The sequence below is a fragment of the Xyrauchen texanus genome, chromosome 47, assembly GCF_025860055.1.
Source record: "Xyrauchen texanus isolate HMW12.3.18 chromosome 47, RBS_HiC_50CHRs, whole genome shotgun sequence".
Classification (NCBI taxonomy): domain Eukaryota; kingdom Metazoa; phylum Chordata; class Actinopteri; order Cypriniformes; family Catostomidae; genus Xyrauchen; species Xyrauchen texanus.
In genome coordinates, this window is record NC_068322.1 from 1,428,470 (window position 1) to 1,453,350 (window position 24,881).

At 44.4% G+C, this 24,881-nt stretch overlaps 1 protein-coding gene across 1 annotated transcript; it reads left to right on the forward strand.

Annotated features, from left to right (window-relative positions):
• Nucleotides 1-3,031: 3,031 nt before the first annotated feature.
• On the forward strand, nt 3,032-24,880 carry LOC127638939 (AT-rich interactive domain-containing protein 2-like). The gene is made up of 21 exons (XM_052120712.1): nt 3,032-3,523; nt 3,628-3,721; nt 4,305-4,402; nt 8,641-8,774; nt 9,856-10,074; nt 10,166-10,233; nt 11,055-11,124; nt 11,251-11,501; nt 11,761-11,857; nt 12,689-12,898; nt 12,988-13,152; nt 13,523-13,598; nt 13,670-13,804; nt 13,904-14,097; nt 14,228-16,638; nt 19,120-19,262; nt 19,338-19,476; nt 19,690-19,772; nt 19,860-19,989; nt 20,123-20,214; nt 23,364-24,880. Exons 1-21 carry the CDS (start codon nt 3,432-3,434, stop codon nt 23,473-23,475), a joined length of 5,013 nt encoding a protein of 1,670 aa, XP_051976672.1. The 5' UTR covers nt 3,032-3,431; the 3' UTR covers nt 23,476-24,880.
• The last annotated feature ends 1 nt before the right edge of the window (nt 24,881 follows it).

The following is a 24,881-nucleotide window of genomic DNA, read 5'->3' on the forward strand; positions in this document are numbered from 1 at the left end:
GTGTCGGTGTTAATAGTTTTGATATTGATGTTTTAATTCTAGTTTTGTCTGTCAAACTCCAGTTGAGAGAGGTTCATCCAGCACTTTAAAGAAAATGTGTGTGTGTGTGTGTGTGTGTGTGCGCTCCGTGTATTCTGTCAAATAAAGATCTGTTCAGTGGGTACTCGGCGTGATTTGTTGTCAAGTATTCATTCAGGACATCAGATAAGTTTTGAACTTATTTTATACTAATTTTGCAGGGTATTACAACCATGTAAATGGATTTATCGCATCATTCTTCTTCTAATGCAATCATCCATTGTGTGTGGTAATGCTGCCACCTAATGGGAAAAGACTAAATACAGCTGTGGGAGGATGTTATCTGTGCACATACATTTTAAAGACCTGTAAAAATAACTACATATATGATTCATGTATGGGGTATTTTTGGGGGGAGGAATGTATTTGTATGTTCTTAAATGATTTTTATCTGTACGTATTGTCTTTAAATGACTCAGTGGTTGTATTCATACATTGTTGGATCTGTGAACATTTACATTTCTACATTGTTCTTCAATTAAAAACAAAAAAAAACACAGTTTTAGCACAATGTGTGGACTTTTCAGATGACCTCATACTCACCATATGATTCATTTTCAACTTATGAGAACGTATTAGACCTCCAGGTAACATTGACACAAGCAAATTGTGGATGCGGAAAATCGTGAGTTTATCAGTTGAAATTGTAAATCGGAAGTAGAGCTGGAAAAGTGTTGGCAGGTAAGTCATTACGCCACAGATGCGGTCGATTGAGTTTAACTTGTGTTCTGCAGAACACAATGATTTCTAGTAGACTATATCAGCTCTGTGGGTCCTTACAATGCAAGTGAATGGTGACCAGAAATTTGAAGCTCCAAAAACGACATAAAGGCAGCAAAAAAGTAATCCATAGGACTCCAGTGGTTTAATCCATGTCTTTTGAAATGATCCAATCAATTTTGGGTGAAAACCAAATGGTTAATTTTTACTGCAAGTCTTCCCATTGCAGTTTATAAATACAAACGAGAAATCAGCTGCGATCATAATGTCAATCTTGATTACATTTCCTATTGCTTGACACTTGCGCAGAGTGCTAGGAAGTGTAATCGAGCATTTAGGAGCGTCAAAGTTCTGGTCACCATTCACTTGCATTGTATGGACCTACAGAGCTGAGATATTCTATAAATCTTAATTTGTGTTCAGTAGAAAAAAGTCATACATACACTTCTGGGATGGCATGAGGGTGAGTAAATGATGAGGAATTTTCATTTTTGGGTGAACTGTCCCTTTAAGAAATGTATTGTACTTTTGAAACACATAAAATCATGAGCACTCACGTGAGATGACGACTCCAGTCATATCAGTGACCTTATAAAAGCTGTTTAAATATACATGGAAAGGGTCTCCTCATGGGGGCTGCTATGTTATGATCACGTGACCAGCTAAATACTACTCGCTTAATATCAATGACCGACCTGCTATTGGACACTCCCACTCGTTTATGCTTGAGATGACCACTGATAAAATGCAATACTAAACAGATCAGAGGGACAATCTGGTGCATTGGCCTATTTCTAACAATTACTCCAATATTATGCAGGTTTTTGAGTTTCAAACCAGTTTGCTGAAGTAAAGTAGCACTGCATTTCTCCAGTTAATATTAATGTTCAACCATTTTTATGAGCAATGTTGTTACAAGGTTCACATACCATTTAACAAATAAAATGTTAAGACTTTTCTAGTCCTTCATGATGACTGGATAAGGATTTATAAAACAATTTTATAGTCTTCCTCCACAAAGAGCAATTTTTTTTTACATTTTATATTTTAGAGATGAGCAGCATAACTAGAAACATTTATCTGACTATAAAAATATCCAATAAGATTTTTTTTTATTTACATGACATTTCCAGGCCTAGAAATCCCATATTTAATATTCCCAGATATTTTCAGGTTTTCCATGACCGCGAGAACTCGTAGCCGCAACTCTTAACGTAGAAAACTGCATTTCTAATAAGACATTAAAATACTTCAAATTAAATAATAATGATGATAATAATACGTTAAAAACCGATTATTAAAAAAGAAAAGAAAAAAGCTAATATATGAAAAATAAGTTTTTCAGAATATTAAACAGGCGAATAGCTTATATGAAAATAACAACGATTACGCGTTTTTTAAAATAAAATATGAATTATATCCATATTGATAAATATATTTAAACGCGTCTTTGCTCGCGCTCGATTCAGAGCCAGAGCGCGCGGACATTATTCTCCCCTCTGCCGCGCGACGGCTCAACGTTCCAGGACGCGCAGCAAAACTCATCCCAAACTCGCTCAAAATGACGTTAAAAAATATAGATCTCCATCCGGATGGCTGCTTTTCGAGCTGTTCTTATCGCATGCTTGACAAAATGGGGTCTTTCGTGTCGGGCTCCGCCATTTTGTGGCAGAATAACTCGTGAGAGGGGTGCGTGTAATGGTTGAATGTAGTCACCCCGTGTCGTTTATATCCGCCCGGCGGTTATCACAAGGGACCGGGAGTAAATAATTGCTCGTCCTCCTCAACAAAGCGCCGGCTGTACTTTAACTGCAGACAACACGGTTTAACTCATTCTATCGTTGTTTCTGTCTGTGCTACGCGCAATGCTAGATATGGGATGTTTCGTAACAGATCTCGTTTATAAATCGTTATGAAATGTCCGGAATTGCTTGTTTATAGCACAACAGTGAGCTCTTTTCATAAAATAGTTATGGTGATTCAGATGATAAGTGCCTGAGTTAGACAGTTGTTATTTTTGTTGGCTCGTTTATATACTTGTGAAATGTGTCAAGAAAGAAATCACTTTTTAAATTAAATCTAAGTGGACATTCCCTTCCCCCCCACCAATGGCCATAACTGGTTCCCGTTTTTAACGGTCTCAAGGAGTTTTGAGACGCTCCCTTTCCCCCCAGAGAGCTCCTTCTATTGTTCGTAAGCGGCGCTGTGGCGGTTGCAGTACCGCTGCCTGCCTGCTCGGGGCGCCGCGGAGACGCGCGGCCTCTGGTCTTTTTGTCTGAACTGGATCCCGCTGCCGCTTCACAGTGTGTGCGATTAAACCGGAGACGCGTCCGTCCCGCTGTGTCAAAAAACCCACTCCAAAAGCCAACGTAAGCACAGCCGGTACCGTTGATTTCCCGTGCAGCAGTTATCATGGCGCGTGCGGTGCTGCTGGGCTGAGCTCGCTCGGGTTCACGGGCTGCTCAGGGAGCCGTTGGAGCGGGTTTCTCCACTCTCCTCATCCTCCTCCGCCGTCATTTCGTTAACTTTTCAAACACGCAGCCGCGCCGGAGCGGAGCGGACCGGAGTATGGGATCCCCGGACTCTTAGGAACCGAATCTGAGCCGGGGCTTTGACCGAATTTCAGCTAAACGATGGCAAACTCGACGGGGAAAAACCTCCCCGAGCAGCGGAGGAAAGGACAGGCTTTCCTGGACGAGCTGCGGCAATTTCACCACAGCAGAGGGTGAGCGGGAATTTCGCTTTTATTGGAACTTAGGGGACCCGCGCGGGGTTGGTGAGTGGTCCGGACGGATCATGGCTGCTAATTCGGCTGTTTTTTCTCCACAGATCTCCGTTTAGAAAGGTTCCCGTGGTGGGTGGAAAGGAATTGGACCTGAGCGCGCTGTATATGAGAGTGGTGTCTTTAGGGGGGTTCGCGAAGGTAAGTTACTCTCACGCCACCTCTTTCACCCTACAAAGACTTTTTAGCTCAACTCTCCGGTCCGGTTCGGCGGATCTTGCTGCTGTTATGGCCTGTGTGAGTGAGTGTGTTTGTGTGCATGAGTGAGTGTGTGTGTGTTGGCCCCAGACGCACACACACACTTTCACACACACTCACTCAAAATCACCGGGCGGCTTTTGCATCGATTATCAGGAGAGAGGCTGAGGCACCCGAACCCCGTCCGGACCGGCGCCCGGATCAGCGAGTTCATTCCTCCACTGTGGCGGAGGTTTGAGCCACTGTAGGCCGCATAGAGGCCTGTGCATTCCGCGTTGTAAATACACCCGCAAACCGCGCCAGATCCGCGGTCCGGACGCTGGGGTCCGGTGGGCTCGGACGGGCTGCGTCCCGGAGCAGGTGGTTTCTGTGCAGCAGGTTTGATTTATTCATTTCACACGGGAAACTGCACGTTAGCTGGAGTGCTAATGGGAGTTAGCATACACAAACATACACACACACACTCATATACACACTTGTACACTTGAACCCCCCCTCACCTCTCACCTGTCTCATCATCCTACAGGTGTCCGACAAGAACCAATGGGCCGAACTGGGCGAGGATTTTAATTTCCCCAGGAGTTGCTCGAATGCTGCTTTTGTTTTGAAACAGTACTACCTTCGGTGAGTCTCTTTCACATGTGCTCAATGTTTACAGGCGCTACTCTCCGTCATTCAGTTGTCAGTGAAGTTCAAGTGCAGAAGTGTTTTGAAAACGAGGGGCATTAAACATCTAAATAATGTACATCAGGACCATACAGTAGTGGATGGTTGTTTATAGTGATCTGTCACTTTTATGAGTGAGCATCTGCTGGTTTTGGAGGCTGTCTGGTTTGTTGTTTGCTTGTTTATGACTGTGAAGTTTTAGAACATCCATGTGCTCATTTCTGTATGTTTGTATGTGGGTCAAACAGACATTTAAATCAGGAGATTTACAGGTGCGGGTGGATACTTTAGGTTAAAATGACAACTTTTAAGGTTGTGTCTGTATGTTTTTGAATGTGGTTAGATGTTGTTTAGTGTCATGAAGCTCATGTGCTGACATGTTGGTCTATGTACATTTGTAGTATCCGTAGGCAGTTGCGAGGAAGCGTTCATGCTACACCCGTGGCTGTGTTGTCTACTCTACAGTGTGTGGTTGCTGGTTTTCCATGTGCATTTCTCTCTTGTTTAGTAGGTTATGGGGTGGAGGGGGCAGGGGGTGAGGCCGACAGACTTGGCAGCAGGGAGGTTTTTGGCTGTGTGGGCCACACTACGGACTAAAAGTGTCATTAATTACACTTCTGCAGTGCAACTCTCTGTGTCTTTCAACATCTTTACCTTCATTTCTCAGGTAAATCGGAGGGTCTGCTTGTGATCAATGAGAGTGAACAACTACAAGGGATATAATGTTCTCCTGTTATGTTCCTCAAGAGAGAGGGTACGTGACTCCAGCCAGGTCTCTGTAGCAACCAAATTGGCCCGGTTGCTAGGTAGGGTAGAGTCACATGGGGTAACCTCCTCGGGGTCGCTATAATGTGGGTCTCCTTTGCGGTGGGGCGTGTGGTGAGTTGTGCGTGGAGTCTGAGACCGCCAATCCAAGCATCTTATAACGTGGCTTGTTGAGCGCGTTACCGCGGAGAATACCGTGAAGCCTCCACATACGCTACGTCTCCGCGGTAACGTGCTCAACAAGCCACGTTATAAGATGCTTGGATTGACAGTCTCCGACGCGGCTTGTTGAGCACATTACCGTGGAGATGTAGCGCATGTGGAGGCTTCACGGTATTCTCCACGGTAATGCGCTCAACAAGCCGCGTCAGAGACTGCCAATCCACGCATCTTATAACGTGGCTTGTTACCGCGGAGACGTAGCGCATGTGGAGGCTCCACGGTATTCTCTGCGGTAACGCGCTCAACAAGCCACGTTATAAGATACGCGGATTGGCGGTCTCAGATTCGAGGCAACTATGAGATTCGTCCTCCACCACCCGGATTGAGGGCGAGTCACTACGCCACCACGAGGACTTGGAGCGCATTGGGAATATGGCGTTCCAAATTGGGGAGAAACTGGAGTTCTGCATGACTCAGAGCCTCAAATAAAACCAGTTTTAGCGTTCTCCTTTGGTTTTATTTTCATAAAGATGTCTTGATGCTCCACTAGTTCTATAAATGCAACTCCGGTTGTTTTTGAAATCCTTCAGAGGTATCTCTTGAGGCGCTAGCGTCTTTTAGGGAGTTTGGAGGTAGAAACGGAGCCAAACCTTGCAGGATCATAAGAAGGAAAATCTCTCGATGGTTTCTGCAGATGTTGTTGCACAGATTCTGCCTGTTTGTGCGTTAGTGCCAGTATGCATCTCTGAAAACTCTCAAAAAGTCACATTTTATCCGTCAGGAGTTAAGATTACGTTGAACCCTGTGTATTAAGCTGCAGGTGTTTGGGAGTCAAGACATCAGAACGTTTTAATTGCACATGTATTATATGAAGACTTGATTTTATTCCACAACTGATTTGAATGTTTGTCTCAAAGCCTCATTGGAAACACTTGGGTGCCCGTACACATCACGCATTAAAAAGAGTCCTGCGGGTCTTTCAGCAGCTGAAGGGACTCTGAAGAGACACTTCGCTTTAGCTTGGGAGTTTGCAGGATGTAGTGCAGCCTTTAGAATAACAACTTTTCATTTCTACCAGCACTCGGTTAGCCTAATTCACACGTGACACTTTAGTTTAAACATGGATTTCTCAGTGTTCAGATAATAGTGTAGGAGTTTTAGTTGCAATCCAACTTTAAATGGTTGTAGCAGTAGAGGTGTCTCCAGTAGGTAGTCATTGTGTAGTCTAACGCTTATCTCTCTCATACAAAAGAGGAATTGCTTGTGTGTTTACACAGTCACAGCTGAAGAAGAGCTGGAGGAGGGATTTGAACTTGGGTCGTCAGGTTTGTGGTGAGATGTGCTTACCACTGAACTACTTGGCACCGATCGAAGCATGAGTCATTAACTCTGTTGACATCTTCCCGCTGTGGTGCATTTGTAAATTTTTCTTGCACACCTTTGTTTCCTATAATGAAAAGAACTTGGATTTCTCTAAGCAGTGTGTTGCATTTTAAAGGTGCGTTCACATACAACATAAAGAAAAGTTTTGCAACGCATTGCTTGCGTGAGTTTGACCGCTGGATTATAAATGTGTGTATAAACTCGCTAACCCACGAGTATTATTCCCGCTTCTAGTAAAGTACGACCAATAGCTGGAATCAAGTAGACGCGCATATTTTCAGAACTTGCCAGAAACTTCCTCGCTCACTTTCCTCCAAGCGATGTGTTTTTTTTTCTTCCGGTCTCTGTACATGTATGACGTTGTGTCACAATTCAGGGTGCCCACACACCGCTACAACAATTCTGTCATCCATTTTTCCAGATTTCTTCTGCTACTACGTCAGTATGTCAGTGACATCCGGATAATCTCACTGCTGATAGGCTTTCGCAACATTTTTGCTCAAGTTTAAAAATGTCAACTTGTGTGAATGAAGCGATTTCGTGTTTTCGATTCGCATCTTTGCAATGACTTTGTACGTAATCGCTCTGAGCGTAACGCTCGCTTCGTGTTGTATGTGAATGCACCATAATAAAGATACAATTTTAATCATGTTGGAGTACATTTAAAAGTTGAAATAATAGAATCGTGATTTGTCCTTAAGTTTGATAGTCTAGATTAAATATTTTTTTTGCCAAATCGTCCAGCCTTGGGTAATATCTCCATAATACTTAGAAAAGAGATTTAAACAGTACAGTCTGTTAAATGAAGCTGAGAGTACAACACTATCGAGGCCAAATTAATTGCTGGTTACCCAGATTTTCTCGGCACGTGGACAGTCCTCATCTGTTATGCATCGTTGGCGCTTATGCCTGCCGTTGACTGTTCCAAGAGTATCACAAAGCAGTCATAATGTGCATGCGTCGAACGAGTTTGTATTCTCTTGTGGTCAGAAAAAAATACTTTCAGTGGCAGTGTGGTCAACAGGGCGCGCGGTATGATCCGCAAAGCAGAAACACTAAGTATTCTCGGGACTTTAGTACCCAATTACACCTTGCATTAATGCGTTTTCATTGATCTGATCAATATCGGATAGCACTTGGCAACGTTAAATGACAGGTGTAGATGTTCCCAAGACGCATTGTGATCCGATCGCATTTGGAGGTGGTCGGGGAAGGATTCTGACCACATTCAAATATGGTGTAAATGTTTTTTTCGTTATCTGGATACAATAACGCAAGTCATTTATTTTAAATGATTGCTAAGCTATTGTAGCCACCAACACTGAGGTTCTTGAGCCTCCTGTTCAGTGAAAAAAATTCTGTCTTGACTTGGATTATTATTATGTTAATATGTTCCTTGAGGTTCACTTATAATACTAGTTAAGTCTTTTGCACATGACAGTCATGCATTTGTAAAACATGATCATTTTAGACCCTGTGCTCAGTTTTGGTGCTACTTCTCCTTTAAGACCCTTCAGCAAACGCCCACTGTTCTGATTGGCTCTCTGCTCTTGACTGACCTGCTCTCTCCTACTACTGGGCGGGGCTACAGGAGGGATAAGGTAAAGTTAGGCATTGATGTGGTGTTGTGGAGGCGGTCAGATGCAAATGTCTACCACAGTGTGACATCACAGTGTAGAGGAAGTGGAGAATGAGTCGTTTTGGCAGCTTGGTTTCAACAAGTACAATGACCTCTTATATGCTGAAAGATCAAAGAAAATGTAATGCCTCATGTCATGACCCCAAGTTATTCTTCGTGTCTTGTTTTTCTACTTGGATTATAAAACCACATCGACCTGGGCATCATTCTTTGTGTGTGTTGAAGTATTTTTCTGGTCTCTCTGCAGCTACTTGGAGAAGTATGAAAAGGTGCATCACTTTGGAGAGGAAGATGAAGAGGAACAGCCGGGGAATCCGAAACATTTGGTTCCAATTGGTGCAATACCCACGACATATAACTACCAGCAACACACTGTATCAGGTACAGATGAGCCTGTGCTGTTCTGAGACACACACACACACACACACACACACACACACACACACAACTGCCTCAAGGGCTGAATGTGTGTTAGTGAGCTGCACCTGTGAAAGCACCATTTATTTTGTGGGATTGATTTGCTACTTCTGTGAGTGAGCTTTTAAGAGACTGTTTATGTTTCCCTTTATATAAAGAGTAGGTTAGGCTATAGTTTAAGGAGGATAAACCCCTTTCATTATTATGTGTGTGCATTTGTAATACTATCATAAATTGTCAAAGATGTTAGTATGTTGTGGTTTGTTTTTATGAAATGGCTAGTTCACCTAAAAATGAAAATACTCATCATTTACTCATCCTCATGTCGTCCCAGATGTGTTGGCCTTTCTTTTTTCTGCTGAACACAAAAGAAGAATGTTTCAGCTCTGTAGGTCCATACAATGATAGTGAATGGTGACCAGAAATTGAAGCTCCAAAAACCACATTAAGGCAGCATAAATGTAATCCAGAAAAACTCATATTTCTGAAAATTGTTTTCTTGGTGAGAACAGACAAAAGTAAAACTAATATTGAGTGCTAGATAGCACCATAGGAAGAGTAATCAAGCTTGAAATCACTCTCGCCAAGGAGACAGCTGTCAAGATTTATTGTGAAAAGGAGAAATATTTTGGTCTGTTCTCACCCAAACTAATGGATTAAACCATTGGAGTCGTGTGGATTACTTTTAGCTGCCTTTATGTGCTTTATTGGAGCTTCAGATTTCTGGTCACCATTCACTTGCATTGTATGGACCCACAGAGCTGAAATATTCTTCAAAAAATCTTCATTTGTGTTCTGCTGACGAAAGTAAGTCACACATCTGGGATGGCATGAGGATGAGTAAATGATGAACGAATTTTGACTTTTGGGTGTACTGTCCCTTTAATTCCGATTTTAGGTTTAAACACACTTCTGTTTAATTTTGCTGGAATGTTACTTTGTGTTTTTATTTCTATAGTCATGTTAAAAAAGTAATATTAGTTTTGTTTTTGATATTCAGACCAGATTTAAAAGCTGACATTTTTAACCGTTCTCCGATTGACAGACTATCTCCGCCAAAGCTATGGGCTGTCAATGGATTTCATCCCTCCGTCTGATTACAACAAACTGGTGCTGTCTCTCCTGTCTGGACTCCCAAATGAGGTGGACTTCGCCATTAACGTCTGCACGCTGCTGTCCAACGAGAGCAAACACGCTATGCAGCTGGACAAAGAGCCCAAACTCATCACGCTGCTGCTGGCGCACGCCGGAGTGTTTGACGACTGTAAGCTTGTCTCGACTGGTCCATTAACAGATCGTGACTACAGATGTGTGTTTGTGCCTCTAATGTTACGTGTGATTGTCTTCCTCATCAGCATTAGGCAGCTTTTCTGCTGTATTTGGGACAGACTGGCAGCAGAAAACGTCACGAGACTTCGTAAAGGTAAGAGAATCTTTTGCTCTTGTAAGCTTCCTCATCTGTCTGGCTTCTTAAGCACCATCCTAACCTAGAAGTTGCTTGTTTGAAGCGCACAGAAATGCTCACTGTTTCAATTGAGTTTGCCGTTAGCACATGTTGCTAAGCTAACAATTATATATTCTAATAAGCAACTTTGTGGTGTTGGTTGAAATTTGCATCGTTTTTCAATGGGCTTGTTGTCTGGGATTGACTTCTCTGTACCTAGATGCCTACCTAGATGGCATCAGAGGTTTTGTACTGCCTAGTGGACACTACGTGACTCAAGTGTCTCCTTTGATGTTTTGAGTCGGCGTCGAGAAGTCTTAAATCTCACGACGAACGGGCTTAGTGTGTGCGCACTCCTGCGACATGCTGAGACTAGTCCCAGACGCTAGGATGCCTAGACGTCTTGTCGTCAGGTGTGCGCACCGTCCCGACAAGTGAGAGAACGTTATGAGCTAAAACCAATGAAATGAGTGAGCGCAAGAGAAGGGCAAGGTATTAGGAAGAGGACGACCTCCCACATCTCCTACCCGCTGTCTTTATTATTTTCACCTGTTATTATCATTTCTTTCCATAGCAAATGGTGCCAATAAGCACAGAAATGGCTGAGAGCGGTTCTTTCATCTTTGTTGACATGTGAACAAGAATAAACTGCCCGAGTTTGAATGGATTTCATTATCTTTATTTAAGATGCATTTAGGGGCGATTCGTTTGAAACGGGACGGATGGTCTTGTAGTTGATCAACAATGGTAATACGTTTTATTGCTTTCTCTCCCTAACTGTTGTCGTCCTGCATTCATAGTTTTGGAAAGATGTCATTGAAGACAATGAAGTCAAAGATCTCATCGCCGACAGGAGCTGCACAACTCAAAGTAGGTGGATGTTTACATGCCGGCCACACTCTCGTTTCTCTTGATGTGGGGATGACACTCACAAAGTGTAGTTTCACTTTGATTTGTCAGTGTTTTAACCATATACGTTTGTGTTGTTTATCTCAGATGGATTTGTGACTAGAGGTATCCGCTCTTCTCTTTTCCACCCGCTGCGTAACGTGGGCATCGGTGACGTAGAGGGCCAGCGAGTACTGCAGGTGGCCATGATTCTGAGGAACTTGTCCTTTGAGGAGACTAACATCAAACTCCTGGCAGCTAATCGCACATGCCTGCGCTTCCTCTTGCTGTGTGCGCACTGCACCTTCATCCAGCTGCGACAACTTGGTCTCGACACGCTCGGCAACGTCGCAGGAGAGGTCAGAATTCAAAACCGTAGCTCTAATGATCTATTTTAAGTCAAGTTCCATATAGGATCAGTTGTTCCCAGTGGTGAATGTAGGTTTTGCCGCTTGGGTGAACAAATAAATAAACGGGAGGTTATATTGACTTCACAATGAAACTGTCATTCATTTAATCAAATTTGCACCAGCCTAATTACGCATATGTTTGTACCTGTGGTCACGTCTGGTTGTTTTTGGGTTTATGTTTGTTAATTGTGTCCGTTTCCTCTCTCAGCTTCAATTGGATCCAGTTGATTTTCGAACAACTCATCTGATGTTTCACACCATCACCAAATGTTTGATGTCACAGGATCGCTTTCTCAAAATGAGGGGTAAGCACACAGTTGTGTGTGTGTGTGTCCCAAAATGTAACCGCATGTAATAGATTTGTGTGGCTTTTTTAGAGTTCATCTATATATAAATATAAGTGTACTTTTAAAAGGATGCATTTAAAATGTGCACCGTTTCTTTTCTGGGAAAATGTACTAAAATATTGATGACTGATCTTGCACTCGAGTGTATATGTCATTGTTCCTACTCGACCCGTCCCGAGCGGGATTTTGAACCGGCGATCCCTGACATGGGAGTCGGACGTGCTAGCTAGGAGGCTATAAAATCAATGACCTCTCGGTTGCTGGTACATCTCTTAAGGCCACGAGAGTGAGGTTTACACACTACACAGCTATCACGTTCCAGCTGGCTGCTGTACACTCACTCCCATCCGGGTCACGGCACCAGTAGCAACGATCCTACTCGACCCGCCCCAAATGGGATTCGAACCAGCTATCCCCGACATGGGAGTCAGACGTGCTATTAAGAAGGCTATAAAAGGCCTATAGCCTCGGTCGCTAGTGCATCTCTTAAGGCCAGGAGAGTGAGGTTACACACTGCACAGCTATCACATACCAGCTGGTTACCGTTACATATATACCAAAAAAAATTGTCAGAGAGCCAATGCTCTATAGAATGAGACATACCATCCACCTAATGCCACCTGCCTCCGACTATCAATGGTTTATGGCTGTGGTGAGGCCTACATAATGTCCCGCCCAAGTTGTATATATGTCCCGTTTCAATATGAAATATGTACGCACAGAAAAGGTAACTGCGTTTGTCTTCAATATCATCAATAAAAGTTCAATATTTTCATCTGCGTCCTACAGCCGTGGAAATATTGGGCAACCTGAGCAAAGTAGAGGATAACGGCGTTTTGATCTGCGAGTATGTGGATCAGGAGTCGTACCGAGAGGTCATCACCCTCCTGACACTACCGGACGTCATACTGGTCATCTCCGCTCTGGAGGTTCTGTACCAGCTGGCCGAGCTCGGGGAGATCACGTGCACCAAAATCACCTCAGTGGAGAGAAGCATAGGTACACATTCACCTGCTAAATACAGGGAACGCATTCAGCCTTCTATCAGGAACATTGAACTAACACTGTTTGTACATGTGGTCTGTCAGATCTTCTAGTGCGATTGGTGTCAGTGGACCTGCACACGTTTGGACCAGATGCCCTGACGGCAGTAAAACTTATCGAGCATCAGGCCTCCAGCAGTCAGGTCTCAGAGGTTCGACCGCAGCTTGTAGAGAACGTTCCCCCACCTACACAAGGCACTCCTGGCCCTGGTAACAGCGTTTCTAAAGTCTCATTTTCCTTTTGGTCTATTTGTTTCTGATGTTATCCATATGTCAAGTCTGAATGAGTAAATGAGCACAGCAGTCTGTTATTTTAGCAAGCACTCAAACAGTCAATAGATTATTAGCGCTTTGTGGTATGAGAGTTTCAGGTATGAAGATAACATTGCCATGTGTTTTTGAGTTTGCCCTCTTCTGGTCTGCAAAGTGAACAAGTTTTCTTTTACTCTTGAAATAAGAACTGTCACAAAATAGAAAAATGTGCAGGAGCTGGTTAGGATTAAACAGTAAAGTAGTGAATATGCCAATGGGTTTATATAGTTTGGGGTTACAGTGCATTTACTTTTTCTTGCATGTATAGTGAACAGAGCACCTGTGCAGTCCACACCTCCACCTGGGATTGTGGAGGTAGACGGAGAGAAATTCTCAGCTCAGTGGTAAGAGTCAATGCCTCTCACATCAGTTCTCCAATCCGTTACATTTTCTGAACTGTTTCTGCTCTTTGTAGGCTAAATGCTCATTTTGAGGTTCATCCAGAGGGTTCGGTCTCTCGCTCGGAGATGTACTCTGAATACCTGGCGACCTGCAGTAAAATGGCGCGGGGTGCCGTGGTGACATCCAACATCTTCTACAAATGCCTGAGGTGAGATTCATGAATCAGTAGAGCAGCTGTTTGTCTGTTCTGTATAACTGTAAAACATCACTGCTCATCACGTCTGTGCTTGCTTGTTTGTTTTTTTAGGACGCTTTTTCCCAATCACACGGTGAAGCGGGTGGAGGACTCACGCCTGAGTGGGCAGGCTCAAATCCATGTGGTTGGTGTGCGAAAGAGGTCTATTCCTCTTCCTGTACAACTTTTTTTTCCACAGCAGGTGTCCAGTCCTGCACTAGTTCCAAAACATGAGGCCCCCTCAGAATCTCAACAGCCCCAGTCAGGTATGATTACACCAATTTGTTCAGGCTAGGAACTCTCAATCTAACAATTTTGAGAAACTACATCATTTAATATGTTTTAACAGCAATAGCACTAATGGCTTTGTGCTTTAAATCTTGTTGTTCTGTGCAGCTTTGCCCCCTGGTATAGGTCGGCAGTTCGTCCGGGCACCAGCACCAAGCCTTAATGCCGGCCAGGCAGCACCACAGGTGGCCTTGACCATGCACGGGACTTTGCACGGCAAAGGCCACAACGTTCCCAGTGCTCCTGCGCCAGCCCAGACTTTTCCACGACTCTCAGTGCACCCAACGGGACCAGGTGCACTCCCCCCCCCTTCTCCGACTACTGCCCCAGTTCCCCCATGTCCCAATGACATTCTGAAGACAGCCATGATCCAGAGTGCTATCCCCACGGCCTCTGGAACACCAGCTGTTCCCAACCATAGCGCTGGCCTTTCGGGCTCTCCTACCCAGCAGACCCTGTTCCACCACACTCCCGTCACACTAATCCAGCAGGGGCCGCCACAGGGACATATATTTACAGGTAGGGTACAAGGTGTTTGTCCTTCGATAGCCCCTCAGGGACAGCAAGGTGCCCCTTCTCAAGAGGCTGTGGTAATAGCACCCCCTCAGTATGTGAGTGCACCCTGTACTTCACTGATGGCAGGAGGGCAGGTGGTGACTGTTGCAGGTGTGCAGAGCACTCAAGGGCCTCGTGTCGCATCGTTTCAAAACATTGCACCCAAACCGGCACCACAAGTGCAGTCGCCTCAGCAACAACAGCAAAGTTTAGTCATCGTTAGTCCCAATCCACAACCAAACACTGCTTATGCCCCAGCCATCCATCAAATTGTACTGACAAACCCCTCAGCCATGCCCAGTACTCAGACCATTCAGCTGCCAGGGCAACCCACGGCACCTTCACAGCCCACGCCACCTTCTGGCCAACCTCCTGTTTCTCTAAATATGCAGCAGCAAGGCCAGCCCCATACAGTAAGCCAGATGCTGTCTGTCAAGAGGCATCAGCAATTTCAGCTTCAACCACATCCTCCTCCACCCCCTCCACCTCCCCCTGGCCAGCCTACCTCCACAGAATCCAGTCTGATAAAACAGTTACTGCTTCCAAAACGTGGTCCTTCCACCCCTGGCGGAAAACTCATACTCCCTGCTCCACAAGTCCCAGCCCCTGTGTGCACCAGAGCTCCTAGCCCACAAGTTGTGTACCAGGTAACCAACAGTGGTCAGGGGGCACCTCAGCCACAGCTGAACGTGCAGCTTGTGCAGAGCCCCTTGCAGGCGACCGGTGCTGTCCCCATCTCCATCCTACCTGGGCAGATCATTTCCACATCTACCCCTGGCACCCTTCTACAAGCTGCTACCAGCAACCAAGTTACCTTCACAGTAGTGCCAAACTCTGGCTTCCCTGCTGCTGCAGCTGTCAGCCAGGGAGCGCCGGCTCCTATCGCATCTCAGACCGGCCTGTCGGTCAGCACAGCCTCGCCCGCCATTGGCCTGCAATTGACTCCCTCTCTGTCAATTGCAGGAGCCACTTGCCCCTCGCCCATGCCACCTTTCAGAGGTGACAAAATCATCTGCGAAAAGGAGGAGGAAGCCAAGGATGCCACGGGACTCAACACCCACGAGCGTAAGATCGAGGTCATGGAGAACTCCTCTGCCGCTGATGGTTCTGCCAAAGCTAGCAATGGGGATTCTGCGGAGGTGGACAGACATGCGTTCAAGCTGCTCAACAGGAGGAAATTCGACTCGAGTCTACCTCCGTACAACTCAGGGAACAGCCAAGCAGAGGCTGCGCAGGGCATGCAGGCACTGAACGGCCCCACCATGCAGAGCGCCGATGGCCCTGGGAAGCAGGCATTGGGAGGCGTGCCGTCTGACCCTAAAAAGCTAATGTTAAATGGGGTCTGTGACTTTGAACGATCGGACGCCACATCTGGTACCCATCTGTGCAAAAACATTCCAAATCATAAGGCTTCCAAACACATGGGGAACGGGGAGGTGCTGTCACCTCAGAAAGCGCACGGGGCTTTAGCCCTCACGGATTCTCTTGCTGCTCCTCAGCAGGACACTGCCAAAGGAGAGCACGCAGAGCGCCTGGCCAACGGCCCCAAGACCTCCAGCTACGGCACTGAGATTTCCAACGGCCCCTCAGTTCAGAACTCAGAGACACTGGGCCTGAGGCAACAGCACACACACTATAACCACTCCCCACCTCCACCCGCAGCTGTTACTAACCTCCAGCGTGCAACTGGAGCTGAGCTGCCCTCGCCTCCCACTAACGGCACCTCTGAGAGCCGGCCGCTAAAGAGACCACTGGAGGATGTGGATAGAGGTTCATCCGGAATCCCCACAAAAATGGGTGTACGGATAGTGACTATCAGCGACCCCAACAATGCTGGCAACAGCTCCACCATGGTGGCCGTGCCAGCGGGCGCAGACCCAAGCACAGTAGCAAAAGTAGCAATGGAGAACGCAGCGCAGCAGAGACCAAGTGTGCCCTCTCCGCATCCTGAAACCAACGCTAAGGTAATTTTGGAAAATTTCTTCAAAGAACAAACATGATTTTAAAATTGAAATTGATTGATTGTATTATGTAGTACATGGCTAGTGCTAGAAAGTCCATTTATATTTGTATAAATCCATCGTTTCAAAACTACTTTACAGAAAATTATGCTGTCAAATACTGTATGTTCAAATGTCTTGTGAAACCATGCTTTTGTATTTCCTTTGCTAATATATTAGAGCAGCTATTATGGTTTTTCAAATATTACCTTTCATGTAATATGTTATATAGCTGTAAATAAGTCTGCAAAGTTTAAAAAATCAAAGTGCACCACAAATGGAGTTATTGACTCCCAAAATAAAGAACCGAGTCGTTAGTAATTCCAGACTTCCTGTACTAACCTATAAGATTTGGTAACAAAAAAACCCGCCTCTGGTCTGTTTACATGTCCAGTCAGTGCACGCTGTTAGCCTCTGCTAACCAGCTTACTCGCGTTATTTTCAAACTACATATTAACTTACTGAAAAACGTCCTTTTCTCGTCGTGCTTGCGATGGTGGTTCGGGCTCAAATTGGTAAGGTAAAACTCTGATATGGTAGTGGGCATTTCCTTTTGACATGCGCTCTAAGCGGTAGACCAATCACAAGAGACTGGGACATCTGACCAATCAGAGCAGAGTATGCTCTCTGAAAGGTGGAGTTTAGAATGAATGCTTTAGAACGGACCAATCAGAGCAGAGTATGCCCTCTGAAAGGAGTTTAGAATGAATGAATGCTTTAGAATGGACCAATCAGAGCAGATTATGCCCTCTGAAAGGAGGAGTTTAGAATGAATGAATGCTTTAGAATGGACCAATCAGAGCAGAGTATGCCCTCTGAAAGGAGTTTAGAATGAATGAATGCTTTAGAATGGACCAATCAGAGCAGATTATGCTCTCTGAAAGGAGGAGTTTAGAATGAATGAATGCTTTAGAATGGACCAATCAGAGCAGAGTATGCTCTCTGAAAGGAGTTTAGAATGAATGAATGCTTTAGAATGGACCAATTAGAGCAGAGTATGCTCTCTGAAAGGAGTTTAGAATGAATGAATGCTTTAGAATGGACCAATCAGAGCAGATTATGCTCTCTGAAAGGAGGAGTTTAGAATGAATGCTTTAGAATGGACCAATCAGAGCAGATTATGCTCTCTGAAAGGAGGAGTTTAGAATGAATGCTTTAGAATGGACAAATCAGAGTAGATTATGCTCTCTGAAAGGAGGAGTTTAGAATGAATGCTTTAGAATGGACCAATCAGAGCAGAGTATGCTCTCTGAAAGGAGGAGTTTAGAATGAGCCGGTTTTAACACTGGGGGAAAAAAGAATGCTGCAATTTAAATTATTTTAAATTGCAGTTTTAAATTACCTCCTATGCAAATTAAAGTCTTTTTGACATTGGATGCATGTAAATATATTGTATGAGACCTTTAAAACAAAATTAGGCACGTTTAAAAACCATAATAGGTGCTCTTTAACTCTTTCCCTGCCAAACACGGAATTTTCCGGGTTTTATGAAAAAACGCTTCCCCGCCAAACACAGAATTTTCCGGGTATCCGTGTTTTAGGTGGTATATGGTAAGGAAGACCCGCACGCATGTTTTGAAAGAGTACGCAACTCTTTGATCAAAGAAACACTGCGATCGTCTCAAATGTGAAGTGGAACACCATAGTAATACTAAAGCACTTGTTTGATAAAAATGCCTTTTTCTCAGCTTTTTGTCCGAAATGTTGTTTTTGACAAAACCTACTTCTGTTCAAGTGGCAATAAAAAAAGAACAAATGAAGATAAAATAAAATCTTTTTTTTGCCTAAAAGCAGAGGCTCAGATCTTTATTTTGATATATAGCATCTTCATATATTCATGGAAGAAAATATTCTGCGGGCCATTAAAGTTTAGCGAAAATCGTCAAAAACCCTGGCGGTGGCTGGCAACTTTTTTTAAAAACGCTGGCGGGGAAAGAGTTAACCATTTATTTATGTGTAAAATTGAGTAAATAAAGTGCTAAATTAGAGTTTAATTTTGTTAGCTATTTTATGCATGTTGTTGAGTCCTCATTGTGCAGTTTTAAATGACTAATGTGATTTGAAAATCATGCCTTTTTAAAATGATTATCTGCTCATTTATTAAATGAAACGGTTTATTTGTAGTTTTTTAAAATTAATTGGTTGTTGATACTTTCGGTACTTTGTTTAATGCTTTTTTAATTTTTTTCAAGTGGGAGCTTACATGAATAAGCAACCTGGGTATCTGTGGAATAAATCTAACAGTATCTCATGAAAGGTGTTATTGCAGTAATGGCAGCAGAAATGTGCTTACTTGGCACACGTTGAAACACAATTCAGACTTGTCCTAAAAATAGGCTTTGCCATATTTCACATTAAGAATTGCATCAAGTTGGCGTAGTCGGCATGCATTATTGAGTCCAAGTTGATGCTAAATTCGCTAAATATTCTTGTTTGTCTTTGCAGCAGCCTTTGTCAGTGCAGACTCCGCCCCCAGTGGATCAGCTTGCACAGGGAACCAATCAGAATTCGCAAGCACCCTCCGTCTCTCAAGATCAAGCACGGAAACCTGGACAGAACTTTAAATGTCTGTGGCAGGGATGCAAACGGTAAGAGCGTGTCACTACTGGTGCATGTTAACTGGAACTCTCTTTTCTTGGTCTTAAACATGTCTTTCTTTTTAGATGGTTTGAAACGCCATCACAGGTGTTTTACCATGCTGCTACCCGTCATGGCAGTAAAGACGTGTACCCTGGGCAGTGCCTCTGGGAGGGCTGTGAACCTTTCCCTCGCCAGAGACTATCCTTCATCACACACCTGCAGGTACGGTCCTGTTTTTCCTCTCTTTGTTGACATAATGATGACATCATCATCATCATCATCATCATCCTTGGTGGCCGTTTATAGTGGCTTTAGTTCCTGTAGCTGAGCACATATACTGATAAAATGCACACCTTGGAAATCGCTTTGGATAAAAGCATCTACCAAATGAGTAATCGGAAGTGCTTTACTGATCTTTGTGTGTGTGTTTGGCAGGATAAACATTGCTCGAGAGAAGCGCTCATGGCTGCACTCAAACTGGAGGAGCAAACACAAGGCAGCAACCCCAACACTTCCAAGTGTGTATAACGTCTGTTGATTTATAGTGGTTGATGGTTGTAGATGATGGTTCTGACTGTGGTGCTGTTGATGTGCATGATGTGCAGGTCTCCTCCAGCGGCGGTCAGCAGTCCTCCTCCCCCCTCCAGGCCGCAGAAAGCGCTCGCCAATCACCCTAGCGCAGCTCTGATGGCTCTACGCAGGGGCTCGAGAAACCTCGTGTTCAGGGACTTCACAGTGAGTGTACTGGAAAATAGTTTTCCAGTCCTGGAGAAGTACACGCATTACTATATGATAAGAAATATAGATTTTTCCACTATGTCCAGTATGAAAGAATTATCTCATGTTATGTCTGTTTTTCTCTTCTCAGGATGATAAAGAGGGACCAATGACCAAACACATTAGACTAACTGCTGCCTTAACGTTAAAGAGCATCGCTAAGTACTCTGATTGTGGACGGAAGTAAGTAAACCTTTTGGTTTATTGTTTTGCGTATTTCCAATATGAGCCTAAAGCTGTGTACACACTGCCAGCGACACCATCCCATTCATTTTCAATGAGAGCACAGCGACTTCCGGCGACACGAGCTGTCGCGACCGTTGGCGACAAGATGTGGGCGTGTCCAGCTACGCGCGACACTTGAGACAAGTTCAACTTTATTCAAATGAAGAGCGATTTACGGAAGCGACAGCCAATAGGAGAGAAGACGGGAGAGCTCACGTGATCCTCTCTCTCGCTCTCTCTCTCTCTCTCTCTCTCTCTCTCTCTCTCTCAGCTCCTGCAGTAACGGAAAGATGGATGAAAGGCTAATTCTTGCTGTAAGCAATTTTCCAGTGCTCTATGATATGGATATGGTATATCCAGCCGCAGCTCTTGCACCAGCCGGTGGTACTCGCCGTGCTGACTCTGAGATTGAATGGTTTTGTGGACCCAGACAGACCGGCGTTTGCGTTTTCGCCGCAGATAAACAGCCGCTATGACAAACAGCACGCCTTGTTTCTCATTCATCTTTGATATAAAGCATTTTATGTACTGATTCCATTTATATTTAGTCTTTTCCCTCCAAAATGTTTGTTTTTAGCGCCAAGAAAAGCGATTCGCTGTCATGAGCAATGGAATGACATCAGTGAATGTCATTTATAAACGTTACTAGGCAACCACTAGCGACTTCACTGGCGACCTGCAGCGACAAAGTCACAGGCAGTGTGTACGCAGCTTAAGATTGTTTTACGCACGCTGTGAACTTGCCCATGATCTAATATCAACATAAGTCAGCATGAAAACAAAATTCACTGTTTATTTTCCCAATGCAGTACAATTGACCCTTCGCTAAACTCCGCCCCTCTTTGTTACCGTTGCTTGCTTTGACAAGGTTTGCACAATTTCCCATTGGGAGACTGACGTTAAAGGCGTCATTTTAAATAAACGGAATTGATAATGTTTTCTTACGTAGGCTGGAAGAAAGAGGGACATGGCAACTTCTGTGAAAGATTGTTCATTTCCACAGTATTGATTCGACTGAAACCTGGAAGCTGTGAATCAGATTCGAGGCAAACGATCATCACGGTCACTTTAAAAGAGGAAAACCTCATTTGATGGCAATAACACACCTGATAACATTAGCCTAAGTGAACAGAACTCCTAATAACACTAAGGGGGTGTTCACACTTGTAGTTCGGTTCTCTTGGTCCGGACCAAAATGAAAATGCTACATTTAGTCCTGGTTCGTAAAGTGCCCAGTGAGCTATGAGCTTAAATGGCACAATTACATTCTTCAAATGATAAAATCTCCCATTAAACTCATAAATAATCACTGCATGGATTTGCGCTACACCCGGGCAGGTTCACATTAAAGGGGCTTTTCCACTGCAAGGTACAACTCTACTCTGCTCTGCTCGCTTTTTGGAGGTTCTCCACTGTTTATCGTACCTGGTACTTTTTTTAGCACCACCTCGGTCGAGTTTCCAAGCGAGCCGAGACTAAATGTGACGTCAAAACCCTGCAGATCACTGATTGGTCAGAGAGAATCGTCACTACCGGCGACACTGGATTTGTGACATAGGACATCAACCCGCTAGTTTTATAGCTAGCAACAGTGATAGCAGTATCATTTGTTCACGCGACTTTTGAATTGTAATAAGAATTGGCTGTGCGCAAAACCACGCCGTGGTCGATAAAACGAGGTGCAGACGTTCCTCTCGTTAGCGATGAACGACAAAGTCTTTCAGGAAGTGTCTCGGCTGTTGGTCGCACACGGCTACCGCCGGACCTACCAAGAGTGTAGGGAAAAGTTTAATAAACTTAAGTGGCTACAGAACCATCAAGGAAAAGTGGAAGTGGTTCGACCAAATGGATGCTATCTAAACCGGCGAGCAATGGGACGAAGAGTGCGCTGGACTCGGTCACGGCGTTGTTGGCGTCCACGATGGAGGATGGGACGTTTTCTTATGCTAACTCTAAACTCTGCTTGAAAGCTTCACTTTATTTAGTTCACTGGAAACTTCTAAAACAACCAATTTAACTGTTACACGTGTGTAAAATCACCATGAACAACTGCTTTATGCAGCACAATGAGCTAGTCGCTAACAGCTAGCGGTCGTGTTATTGTTTATTGTTTTGTGCATGTTTAAGATGATGTCATGGCAGTAGACGCGGCGCAACTATGACGATCAGCCTATAATCCCGCCCACGTTGAGGCGGCACTAAACTGCAGTGGAAATGCAAGCTCAGAAACGTAAAGCGAGTCGAGTCGAACCGTAATGTGCAGCGGAAAAGTGCCATAAGTATTGTCATGTGCGTGGAGGTACACTGCTGCGGTTCAAAAGCCTCTTCGGGATGCTTTGAATTTTAAATGGTTTAAAATCAAATGCCATTGAACTTGTCTAACTATTGTATGTAAATATACAGCAAATTATTAGAGCAAAATGAACAACACTGTCAATACAGTTCCTGTTCTTCTTGTGAATGATTCGTTAGTATATTTGATCATTTTTCAAACCGTAATCATTTGCTCTGCCTCTGAAACAACTTTCCTTTTCGGCGGGCCACCTGTCATGTAGAACTACTTTTCACCGGGGTCTGGGTATCTCGGCGAGTATTGATGCTGACTATCACTGCTGGAGTTGTGGAGTCGTGAGTTTGAATCCAGGGCGTGCTGAGTGACTCCAGCCAAGTCTCCTTAGCAACCAAATTGGCCCGGTTGCTAGGGAGGGTAGAGTCACATGGGGTAACCTCCTCGTGGTCACTATAATGTGGTTCTCGCTCTCGGTGGGGCGTGTGGTGAGTTGTGCGTGGATGCCGCGGAGAATAGCGTGAAGCCTCCACACGCGCTACGTCTCCACGGTAACACGCTCAACAAGTCACGTGATCAGATGCGCGGATTGACTGACTCAGATGCGGAGGCAACTGAGACTCGTCCTCCGCCACCGCGAGGACTTGGAGCGCGTTGGGAATTGGGCATTACAAGTTGGGTCACCTTTCCGTGACTTGGCGCACAAAGTACTTTTTCCTCGTTGAGCGTCCTGTTGCACTCTGAAATGTTTTCATGTTGACAAGAATTTTGAAGTAGACTTTACAAATACAACCAGCTGATGCATGTTTGTGTTTTTTAGGTTGGTAAGGCGGCATGAAAATCACCTCTCTGTCCTGGCGCTGAGCAGTATGGAGGTCTCCACCACGCTCGCTAAATGCCTTTACGAACTCACACGCTCGCTGCAGGCCTGAGCTCCGGTCAAGCCAAAAGAACTTCTTTGGAAGGAAATACAAACCTAATTTCCCCATTCTGCTGACACACAGGTCGCTAGCGTTGTTGGGTCATGGGGTGATACCTCTCGCCCCCCTCGCCTCCACCTCTCTCTCTCTCTCTCTCTCTCTCCATTCCACTGACCCCCACCCGCCGCCCACACAAACTGCCACGGGTCTTCCACCAGCCACTCAGAAACCAGCGCCCATTTCACTCTTCTATCCGCCTCTTCACGCCCGGCCCAACGAGCACATTTTTATAGTCCCGGACGAGCGCCGCTCATTGGGCGAGAGGGGGATTCTGTGGGCGGGGCAAGTGGACGGCAGAGGTGTGGCTAGATCGTTTGTTTGTTTTCTTTATAACTTGATAGCTTGGTTTTCTTACTTGAGCTGATTATATTTTCACTTATTTATTATTGAAATAAATACCAATATGAGTAAATGAGAACACATTTTTTTGTGTATATATGTGAATAGATATAAAGTAAATCACCCTTCACGCAGCTGGTATCAGAAGCATTAATTTAGTAGGTTCAAACTCCCTTTTTTGGGTTTATTTTCACCCCTGGTTACTCGTATGAGATGTGATTCTATACTCAGCAGTGGATGAATGTACTTAAACCCTGTAAATATTCTGCGACGGTACTGATGCTGTAAAGTTTTGGGAGGGCTGGCGGAGGGCTACAGGCTTTTCTTTGTGGAACTGTGATTAAAGTTTTTGTTTTTGCCCCCATTTTCTTTTTGTACCATTATAACTTGTAGAACTCATTTTGCTGGCTGAAAGAGTATGAAATAATATATCAAATGTCATTTTGTAGAAGAGATGAAAAAACACAAATATTGAAGATATTCCCCTCAATCTGTATTCACTAACTGTCCGCGTACGGGCCTCCCGAACGCTCGTACGCGATTCTTTTTGTATTTGTAAAATGGTTTAAATACATGGAGTTTTATACAGGTTTTCTCGTGTGTTATTTGCTTTCCGTGCAGGTATGATATTTTCCTCCAGACCTTTTTTCTATCTTAATATAGTGTGGGATTTTATTGTACTTTTTTTTTTGTTTTCGCATCCTTACGACCACGCCACATTCCGGCTCCGGACCCCCAGGCTGTCCTCTCTGCTGTGTGTTGTGTAACATTTAATACTGTAGTGTTAGCATCCCAGCGGGGACCCCCGGGACCCCCCTCACCATTTCTGCAGTGTCTGTAGGGTGTGCGATGATACATATATCTAACAGTCTGATATAGATTGGCTTCATTTACTTTGGTGACTGTTTATAGTTTTTAAATAAAAGACTGAACATTTTTGCCATGCGTTTGACATGCCAATTTATTTGACAAACTGTTGTTTTTATTTCTTTCCAAATAAACTTCCCTATCAAATCTAT

What these genes read in the sequence shown, in the direction of transcription:
- LOC127638939 (XM_052120712.1), top strand. Translation starts at nt 3,432, where the DNA reads ATGGCAAACTCGACGGGGAAAAACCTCCCCGAGCAGCGGAGGAAAGGA. An exon ending in CAATTTCACCACAGCAGAGG is followed by an intron (nt 3,524 to 3,627) that starts GTGAGCGGGAAT and finishes TTTTCTCCACAG; the next exon opens with ATCTCCGTTTAGAAAGGTTC. An exon ending in CGTCACGAGACTTCGTAAAG is followed by an intron (nt 10,234 to 11,054) that starts GTAAGAGAATCT and finishes CTGCATTCATAG; the next exon opens with TTTTGGAAAGATGTCATTGA.